The sequence below is a fragment of the Myotis brandtii genome, unplaced genomic scaffold (assembly GCF_000412655.1).
Source record: "Myotis brandtii unplaced genomic scaffold, ASM41265v1 scaffold441, whole genome shotgun sequence".
NCBI lineage: Eukaryota > Metazoa > Chordata > Mammalia > Chiroptera > Vespertilionidae > Myotis > Myotis brandtii.
This window is the reverse complement of record NW_005366873.1, coordinates 1,064,717-1,075,698: the sequence shown is the minus strand read 5'-3', so window position 1 is coordinate 1,075,698 and position 10,982 is coordinate 1,064,717. Positions and strand designations below refer to the sequence as shown.

Below are 10,982 nucleotides of genomic sequence, written 5' to 3'. Positions count from 1 at the left end.
TTTTTTTTCCGGCCTTTCTTTTTTGTGGTATGATTTGCATAACATAAAATTGTCCCGTTTTAGTGTACGGTTTCGTGGCTTTAAGTACATTTGCATTGTTGTGCACCCCAAAGGTTTAATGGGAGGTCTGATTGAAATGGGGGGATGGTGAAAACAGAGGAAGAAACAAAGAGTTTTTAAAATATTATTCTTTCATGTCTTTGTGGCACTTCAAATGGAGTCCCCTAACAGGTGAATCTGAGAAGCTAAGAGGCATCTTTAGGATGTTAGATATTAATAATGTGCAAGAGGAGGAGGAGGAGGACGGGCGCCTGTCAGGAAACTTGGGGAAACAACGAAGGAAAACCTTATCTGCCTGACAACACTCACAATATGACTTAATGCATCTGGAGCAGAAGTAAAAGGAAGAACTGTTCTCCGCTCTGCCGTGGGCCAGGACCAGAACCATGTCCCTGAATTGGGTTGGGGAGCGCCTATCTCCCAGAGGCCTCAGATGGAAAGGAAAGTTCCATTTTATGAACTACAATAATGCCGTTTGATACCTAAGCATCGTGTTACAAAGGGATGCAATCCACAGAAGAGTTAGAATTTAAAATCTTGGAATTATTAAGATTTACACTTAATGACTTGTAAGGGTTGGGGGGGGGGCGCGGAGAGTGCCTGAGGGGTGTCAAAATAGCCCACGTGATTTAGCACGGGCTGGGCCGAGGCGTTTCTTTCGGGGGCTGGAGGACTCTGTATCCATTCATTCGTTTCCAAATAATTCCTCACGTGCCTGCTGTGTGTGAGGCACCGAGGAACCATACGGCAGGGAACAGGCGAGTAGGTTCGTTCCTCTAATAGAGTTCACATTCAGGTGTATTTTAATTCTAAAGCCGCGAATCCAAGAGCACAATACACTAAATGAAGCAGTGAACCTAGAGAGCCACGGTTCTTCACAAGCCGCAGCAAAAGTCAGAATTTTAAGTTTTCTATTTTTGGGTGCTGGGTTTTAGTTAAGGGCGACGGGCAGGTGGGATGTGAAGACATTTCCCGCCGAAAATATACACAGACTTGGTGTTTGGGTTCGACAGCTTAGCTCTTGCGATTAAAAATGACACCTACGGCACCGCACTAACATTCTCTAAGAAGCAAACGAGATTATAGGAGAAAAACCACTTACTCCATCACAGCCCTCGGAAGGCACAGCCGCCTCTCAGCCAGCTCAGGAAGGCCATGGACTACAATTCCCAGAAGCCCTTGCGACCCACCCACTCGGCAGCACAGCTTCGGAGTCGGGCGCGCTCCTTGTTGCGTCATCCGGGTGCGACGGCAGATACAAAACAGACCGGGGCTACAAAAGCATGGCCTCTGCTGAGGCGGCGGCGTGGTCATCGTCGTCGTCTTTGGAAACAGACTCAGCCCCAGTCCCTGAAACTGTAGGAACCGCTGCAGCCGCTGCGGTCGCGGCCGCGGCCAGGATGGGACCCGGAGCCAGGGTCTCCAAGGCCGCTTTGGCCACGAAGCTGCTGTCCCTGAGCGGCGTGTTCGCCGTGCACAAGCCCAAAGGGCCCACTTCAGCCGAGCTGCTGAATCGGCTGAAGGAGAAGCTGTTGGCAGGTATTGCAGCCCGGGTGGGGGCCAGGCGGAGAGCGGGAGCCACAGAGAGCACCCTGGCGTCTTGCGCGTTCAAGGCTCAAGAGATGAAAGGAAAGGGAGAATGTTCGCTGCGTTAGATCTGGACAGACATCTGGGGCATCTCGGGCTTGCATTCGAACGCCTGTAGCCTAGTTGGCAGTTGTCTCTCTCAAGGGAACGAAACACAACACAACGAAGCCCGCGCGTACACAAATACACCCCGGCACGTGGCCATGCAGAGCAGTTTGCTGTAATCTGACCCTGGAGGAGCCTTCGGTTCAGTTCACGTCGGTGAACGCCACCCAAAGGAAGCACTGACTCCATACCTCCCAAGTTGCATTGAAGATAATGTTGGAAATGCAGACACGTGTTACTTTTGTTAACCAAGGTTTAATGCAGAGATTTTCACATAGCGGGCATAAGAAGTCCTTAGAATCCCTTGTACAAGTACAGATTCCTAATCCCTGCCCTCCCAGAGCTTGTCATTCTAAGGATTGGGTATTTTTAGGAAACTGTATTTTTAAACGATTGCTCCAGGTAATTCTGGTGTCAGTAGTCTAGGGGCCACATTTTGGGAACACTAACTATAACTTGGTCACTTCTGTAGGAACATTCTTTTTGTTTGCTTTGTCATATGCACATTTGAAAAGCCTAAAGGTTCTCTCAGTTCATCTGCCTAGTAGTTCATTTCAAACAGTGGCATCAAGGAACCTTAGCTGTTTATTGGACGCCTTCAATAAACCCGATCTGTGTTAGCCTGTAGGGATGTGAAGATGAAAGTTACTGTCATCCCTTAACTGAGCTGGTAGCCTCGTAACTTCTGCAGACTTTGGTGGTAAAACTATAGCTAGATATGTGAGGCCCTCCAGACTTTGGTCCTGGCTTGTCTTTTCATTCAACCATTGCAGGAACTATCTGTCTTACGTCGTTTCGTATCTCCTGGCAAACTTCACACTTTCGTTTAAATGCAAAAACAAATTATCCTGCTAAGAATTTGTTTGTTGAAACATACAGTTACAGATTTAAATGTTTATTGGCAATAGGTACCCTCTTGCAGATGTTTAATTCCAGTTTTATATCGACTCCTTCTTTTGTTAAACTGTCCTTATACTTTTGTTACCTGTAGGGATGGGTGACAAAGGAGATGTTGAAAGAAGGAATTGCATCAAGGGCAAGCTTTGTGGAGTTGTTTCCTTTCAGCAGAATTGCTGCATTCATTTGGCCCGACTTGTTAGCTAAACTTGAAGGCTTTTTTTGACCCTCAAGGTAATGAATACCATTCTTTTCCTTTGACAGAGTTCTGATAGGATCAAAGCCATATCCTGGCTTTCTGGTTAATCTGCCTCCAAGAACTGAAGTTTCTTCTTGAAACTTGGTTAAAACTGATGTGTCAGGGCATTGCTGGTTGTGTCAGTGGCTTCTGCCGGAAGCTACTCACTCAGATATAGACATTCTCATTGCTACTCTCCATTTCTGTATTGCTTGTGATTGGCCTATTCTGTATTTATATTAGCTAGACCAAAGCTTTCCAAAAGCATTTCTGACTGGCTATTGTAATTACCTGGGACGGTTCTTAAAGAGACAGATTTCAGGGCACCATAATCTAATGCCAGCCGGTTTGACAACCCCAATCAGTGATCATGACCTCTGTGTATTAACATTCCTTGCCTTTCCTTACATTGATTCATGTCACCCTAAAATCCCTGCTCTTCTTTGTCTGTTTGACTCTTTCAAGGCCTGAACATCACAATTTTAGGCTAGAAAAGACCATACTAAATATTCATCCATGAATGGTACCAGTGGGGTGAACCAAACTCCAGTATAGTAGAGTGGTATGTCTTCAAACTTGAAAGAGGTAAATTTGGACACAGAAGGAAGACAGTAAATTTACAGGCCTTTCTACTCCAAGGAATGTCAAGCTGAAAAGAGAAAGAGTTCCCCAAAAGGCTTCTATAAACTCATGGATGGGAGATCCCTAACAGGTTGTAAGTGAAAGGAGAAGAGTCGGAAGCCTAGGTCAGGCCTTACAGATTTATATGAAAGCAGACAGCCATGCCCTTCCAAGCGTGGTGTGTCGTACTCAGAGAGTGGCACTAAGACTGTATCCCAGAAGCCATGGTTCTGTCTCAATAGGGTGGTAATTTTGTGGTAAGTCTGAGCAACCTAGCACAGTTTTTTTGGCTTCTCCACTATTGCTTTGTTTGGGCCCCTTTCCTCCCCCACCCCCACCCCCCCATCTCTTTTCATTTTCTTTTGCTGTGTCTTCTATCTTCTTGGTGTCAGTGGTGATAAGGAAGGTTTGGCTGGCTTAGGTGGTGTGGATCAATACAGCTGTTCCTGCTCCTCTCCTTTCTTACTTCAAGTCCAGGAGCCAGTATTCTTTCAATATATTCTTATATGCCATGATAGTAACAACTACCTACAGGTAAAGTGCTTTGCCATTTCCAAAGCACTTCCAGATAACATTATTTCAATTTATCTTTACAAGAGAATATGAGATAGACCAGGTGGGCATCCTCTTTTTTGTTGTTGTTGCTCTTTTTATTTATTTTTCTTTTGGAATCTTCTTTTTAAAGAAAATATTTTTATTGATTTGTTTTTAGAGAGAGAGGAAGGAAGAAGGAGAGAGAGAGAGAGAGAGAGAGAGAGAGAAACATCTGTCGGCTGCCTCCTATATTCCCCCCACCTGGGATTGAACCCTGGGGAACTGGCCTCCTTTTGGTACATGGTACAACGCCCAACCTTCCAGGACTACCCACTTTTAAAAAAATACTAATTTTTTCCTGATGAGAAAATGAATCCCAGTTTCTAGATCACTGATTTGGGAATACCATAATTTCTGTAATTTAGGGAGTATCTATACATTTTTAAATCCGTTTTTTTTTTTTTTTGCTAGTAATGTTGTCATAATCTAAATATGTCAAGTTTATAAAACACTTTTTATTTGTTTTAAATACTCCTTCTACCCTCACCCTCCCATGTTTGTGAAGACGCGGCTTCATCTGCTTTGGTCTTCCTTCCCATTTACTCTCCTAGAAGCAGGAATGCCTTCTGCAGAATTAACCAAGAGGAAAAGGCAGACCTTGAAAATCGGGCACGGAGGGACTCTCGACAGTGCAGCCCGAGGAGTTCTGGGTAAGAGATGTGAATGGAAGTTTAATATAACTGTCACTTAGTAAGAAATACATATGGACTGAGAACAGATAAGATAGAGATAAGACAAAGCCATGCCATTTTCAGTCCCTTTTGGCATATTTCAGATCAACTGGCCTTCCCAGATTCAGCTGAAATGCTGTCTCCCACATGGGAAGCCTGCCCACTTGCTTCTCTGTGCTGCTGACGTAAAACTTCATTCTGGTCTTTGTTTCTGTTAACTCCCTGAGCTGAGAACAGGTCTTTTTATTTCTGTACTTACACAACAGACACCACAGAAATTGGAATATGATTTTTTTGATCGATTTAATGGGGGAAAGTTGAGTACAATTTTTGTCCAGTAAACTGTCCCTTGAATGAAAGCTGCATGGTTGGCTGGGTTTCAACTCCAGGTAATTTTTCTACGTACCACTTCTGGATTAATCTTCCTAAAATTCTACTTTCACCGGTCACCGGACTTCTACGGGCCTTGGTTTACTTGGGTACAAAATGAGAGGGTTAAGCTGGGTAACTCTAAGATGCCTTCTTGTTTCAGATGTCATTATTCTGGATGACTGACCTAGTGGAGAAATCAGTTCAGCATTTCAGCCAGGCCAAAGCCTACCATGCAGCCTGCTCCCAAGACCCCCTGCACTCTGACTGATAAACCCACTGTGCCCGTCCTTGCATTTTTAGAACATGCTCCTCTCTTCTCTGTGTTCAAATCCTGTACCTCCCTGTTTGAAATGCTTGAATGAAGTGTTCTCTGGCCCTGTCAGCCATTTACAGTGCAACTTCCTTTCCCTCCTACAGCAGTGGTTCTCTCTGTGTTCAATTTGACATCTTACCTAATAATAGACAAACATGTAAATTAACCATCCCTCCACTACACTCACCAGCCAATCAGGAGAGTATGCAAATTAACCCAACAAAGATGATGGTTAATTTGCATATGTAGGGGTGAAGCAGTGGAGCAAAGACTGAAGGCTCCATCCTGAGCGAAGGCCTGGGTCCTGGGTGCCGGAGGAAAACCGGTGCCGGCAGCCAGGGGAAGGGAAGGCCTATTGCATGAATCTCTTCGTGCAACGGGCCCCTAGTTTAATCATATTCTGTGATATTGTTATTTAGTGTCATTCACTCATTAATTCAGGCAACTTTTTTGGGGGGGCGCTTGTGAATTCCCTTGTCTGTGTTTTATTTTCCCAATAAGATTATAAGCTTTTTCAAAGTCCGAAAATGTGCTATTCCATTTGAAGTCTTCTTCTTGGGACTGTGCACATCGTAGCTGCTTAAGAAATACTGTTTGGAGATTCTTGACTGGAACAAATTGCATTGAGTCTTTGTTATTATTATTATACAAAGTTTTGCCTCAGCAGTAGCAGCTACCATCTGAAGAGTGCTATGCTCCTCAGAGCATATCGGAGGCAGACAGTTGTTATCTTAGTCCTGAAACTAATATTACTCTTATCATGGATGCTTAAAGGGGGTTGAGATAGACTTTATGAAGGAGTTGGGATTTGAGCTGGGTTCCCAAGTGGACTTTGAATACTTGGCTTAGGAGTTGGTACTGTAGGCTTTGGGACCCTATTGAGGATTGTTGGGGTAGGGGAGGCTTTGTAGTGTACAATATAGGTTTTCAGAAATGGCAGGAATAGGTAGAGGAATGTGTAAGATGTAGGAGTCAGGTTTGCAGTGGTTTAGGCCAGTGGTCGGCAAACTGCGGCTTGCGAGCCACATGCGGCTCTTTGGCCCCTTGAGTGTGGCTCTTCCACAAAATACCACGTGTGGGTGCACCCATACAGTGTGATTGAAACTTCGTGGCGCATGCGCAGAAGTCGGTTTTCGGCCTAGGCAAGTCTATTTTGAAGAAGTGGCATTAGAAGAATGGAGGTACATTCGCTGAGGTCGACCCCTCAGATTGAGGACGTTTTTAGCAAAGGCCAGCTTAGGAGTACCCTAATGAAGTTAATAACAATGTACCTACCTATATAGTTTAAGTTTAAAAAATTTGGCTCTCAAAAGAAATTTCAATCGTTGTACTGTTGATATTTGGCTCTGTTGACTAATGAGTTTGCCGACCACTGGTTTAGGCAGATTTAGGCTGGTGGCAGGCAGTGGGAAGAAAGCCTGGATGAGGAAGGTGGGAGGGAGGATGAAAAGGAACAGCTCTGCTCTTAGCCAGTCTGGTTTGAATTTTAACTCCATCTCATTCTAGTTGTGAGATGCCGGGCAAAGTTCTTAGTCTATATTTCAACTTCCTTATCTATAAAACAGGGACAATTGCATTACCTTTTAGGGTTGTTATAAGGATTAAATGAGCTAATGAATGGAAAACATTTAAAGTGGAATTTGATAATTGGTAAACTCAACGAGTGGTATGCTATAAATATTCATGATAACTCAGCTTGCTGATAATTTCTCCTTGTTACTTCTTGTTATTCTGAATTGTGGTGGTTATATTGTGTTCTTTTACAAAATTGTATCCATTGATGAGAAATATTTCAGTTTTTATGAACATTTGCTCACTGTTCAGTGAAGAAATGATTATATCCTGTGATGCTCGACTAGTGAAATGTGTTATCATGTGGTTAAGTCATGTTTGCCAGTGAAGAGTCAGGTGGGCCATTGTTGTGCTTTATATATGGTCTCTGTGAGCATACATTCTCCAGACTCTCATTTACCACGTGTTCTTCTTTGCGCTGGGTTGATTTGTTAACGATTCTGTTTTCTTGATTGTATAAAGCTGGGCAGTAATCATCTTTAAATGGTTCATTAGCTATGATGATAGCTTTTGCTTTGTTTAATAATGAACTCAGTCAAAAGACTATCATACCATGGCTAATTGTACCATGTATTTTTCACTGATGCCCGTATAAAATTCCAGTGAATCCTTTAAGATTTTTCTAAGACTTGTTATTATGTAAATGACCTGGTTGAGGTTCCTACCATATTTTACACTTTGAGAAAGAAAAAAACCTCTCTCTCTCTCTCTCTCTCTCTCTCTCCAAACAACCTCCCCCCCCCACCCCCCAACATTCCCTCTTCAGAATTTCTTAACTGCATGACAAGTTCAATGGGTTGGAGTATTGGAAGTCCTCAATTTATGCTAAATATATGCTCTTCCCAACTTTACGTTAAGTATGCCAGGAAGTTATGGCCAGGATATGTAGGTATTTTAAAAACCGACTTTTCATAATAGAGTATCCTAATATTTCTTTCTTTGATTTGTAGTGATTGGAATTGGAAGGGGAACAAAAATGTTGACCAGTATGTTGTCAGGGTCGAAGGTAAGAATACTAAAATAGTTTTGTTTTTCTTTTTAACCTTGAATATTTTCCTCAATGACCATGTGTTGGATTTTATCGAGTAAAAAATAAACTATACAAATTGCATGAGTGGGTGGCGATCCTGAGTATTCATCACAGTGTCCACAATCATACCCGAGAATTAAAAATATCGAGACTACAAATTGGAAATCCAAGATTGAAAAACAAATTTGATTCATAAGAGCAAAAACTCTGCTGTGCCCATATTTTTAAAAAATCATATCTATTTTTTTATATAATTGTATTTCTTAGATGCAAGGGAACTTATAGATCATAAATTCCATTGGCAGATTTAATAAACCTTGGAATTTTTATAGAAACAATACCATTTTGTAAAAGGTGCACTTTTCAACAAACACATGCTTTGTTCAGTGGTTGCAAATGTTTGCTAAAGAGAAGAATTTGGCTTCTTTAAGATGCTAAGTTACATCATTCACCTGTGAGTAGCCTTGACTTTTTTGAGGCTCTTGAAAGGAGGGACTGTGCAGTATTGGGGGAGGCCTGAGACCTGTGGACTGCGTCCGGTTTTCAGTGAGGAACCTTCAGGAGGAAACAGCGGGTGAAGGAGAGTGAAACGAGATGTCAAAGTGGTTAACCCTTCTGGGCCTCTCAGGTTTTCCTCAGGAAAAATGACTTGATCCTCTCTAGGGCCTCTTCCGGTTCTAAGAGATAATAACCTCTGTGTTCGATTAGTTACTAGGGTATAATAGTCGGGGCTAGGGACCAGTGAAAATGCCTATGGGAGGACAGTTAATAGGCCCTTAGGTGGAGAAGAATTTCAGCAAGTTGCTGGACTAAGCTTTTTGTTTTAAAACCCTTTCTCTGAATGGGATATAAATAGTTGGTAAAGTGATTTTTGTCTAAATTGTTTTGTCTAATTTGTTGTTGTTTTTAAAGGTGGTAAAAGACTGTTTAAAATTGTTGTTTAGTTCATTGTAGACCGATTGATGACTTTTGTAAAATGTAATGAAAATGTTACAGCATTGTCACATTGCTGAATAAATTTCTAAACGCCTTCATTTTCTGAAAGTAATCTTGTCATGGACATTGGATCTTGGACCACACTTTGAGTGGCAATGGTCGAAGTTAGCTTTTCTTAAAATAAAAAGCCCTGGAGAGTGTAATGCCTTTGACATTACATTTTAGTTACCAACTGTCATAAAACCTGTCTCTTTCCGTTGAAATGGATCTTAACGCCTTAGATAAACGGAAGAATTCAGTGTTGCTCGCTCTGCAATCTTGAGAATGTTGGTGTGGAAAAGACACAAAATACAAACATTGTTTTAGAATGCAGGAGTTCGACTGTTTTACAGTAAATATGTACACTGTGCTTAAGTAGTGACACACAGAGCTTAGAATCTGTTTCTGATAAATGTATGTGTGTGTGTTTTGCCAGTCGCTTAATATTTGTTTATTAACATTAACTCTAAAGTATAAGCACTAGTAATTTTGATATAGAATAATGGATGATTTTTATTTTCTTTTTTGATATGATTTGGTATTTTCCAAAATCTTTACAATAAACAAGTGACTTTTATAATAACAAAAACAGATATATTTACATTAAGGAATTTCTTTGGGTTTTCCCCAGATAAAATATTTTGAGTTCATTGGAATATTTATTATCCACCCTCAGCCACAAGTATGCAAAACACATTATATGTTATGGAAAGGTTTTACATGTAAATTCCAGGCATATTTCCAGAAATATGATGACTGGAAATGTAAATACATTGTTGGCTCTGGTTTAAGCTTTATTTGTCACAAACCATTTTGGTATTGAACTAGGAAAGCTGAATGTCATACAGTGAAGTCACTAATCCTCAGTAATTTAAATGGAAAATCCCAGGTGCCTCTCCTCACAGGAACCTAGTTCTTGGGTGCGTCGCATTTCAAAAGTAGGATTATTGTCTCATTAGCTGTTTGCATTTTTTATACTTTGAGTTTTAGATTGTGTATGTGCTGAAATATTAAATCATTTGAATTTTATCTTTAACTTTGTTGAAGATTATATTTTTCTCAAAAGCAGTTAAAAACTGTTCATGCATTTTAAAAAATAGATTTCGGGAGGAATCTTAGAGATCCTCATGTTCAGGGGCTTTCAAAACTTTTTTTTTTTTAATTTTGTTTTATTGCTTAAAGTATTACAAAGAGTATTATATATGTCTCCCTTTTTTTTTCTCCCCTTGACCAAGACCCAGAGTGAGTAAGAAATTCATTTGACATCATGACCTTATATACACATACATGTATAAAATTTTTATTAAGCAACTTCAACTGGATATAAGGCTGCTCCCATATCTATGTGGGAGCACACCATGGTAGTGCCTATAGGCAAAGCCAGCATTTCCTCAGGAGGCAGCTTTTATCTCCTCCAACAGCTGAACAAGTGTGATTGTTGGGGTATATACACTTTTCCACCCTGGATGTGCTCAAGGACAGTAATGTACCCCAAGTATACAGTAGCATGTTTAGGGTAACCAGCCAGTGTCAACCCTGAACGGGACTTGAATAATGCTCCTGTGAAGCGCAGCTGGCTCTCTAAGACCTAAGCATGCCTCACCACTTAATCAACTTGGTCCAGTTTGTACCTTTTCTTTACCCTCTGGTTAATATGCATGCATTTCATTAGCACTGTACTGAAAGTTTTGAAGGGCTTACACCTAGGAACTGTACAAAAGCACTCCTTTTTTAATGAAGGCATTCAAAGCCACATGTTTTTGGTTTGGTAGTGTTTTTTTAAGTGTTCTTCCTCATTCTAAATAATATCCCTTTGTTTGTGAAACTTTGAATCACAGGCTTTCAAAATCAAACTTCAGAAAAAGCAGTGCCTCGTTGAGATGAAAATAATTGTGTACACTCTCTGTAACACAAACATATTCCTTTCTTCTGATGAGTTCAGAAGCC

The 10,982-nt window shown here is 41.2% G+C and overlaps 1 protein-coding gene across 1 annotated transcript in view; it reads left to right on the top strand.

Annotated features, from left to right (window-relative positions):
• Positions 1–1,320: 1,320 nt before the first annotated feature.
• TRUB1 (TruB pseudouridine (psi) synthase family member 1) overlaps positions 1,321–10,982 on the top strand; it is a 22,875-nt gene continuing 13,213 nt past the window's right edge. The window contains exons 1-3 of the mRNA XM_005874500.2: positions 1,321–1,599; positions 4,654–4,752; positions 7,981–8,036. Coding sequence (XP_005874562.1) covers positions 1,344–1,599; positions 4,654–4,752; positions 7,981–8,036 — 411 coding nt within the window. The 5' untranslated portion in view covers positions 1,321–1,343. The remainder of the gene's footprint in view (positions 1,600–4,653; positions 4,753–7,980; positions 8,037–10,982) is intronic.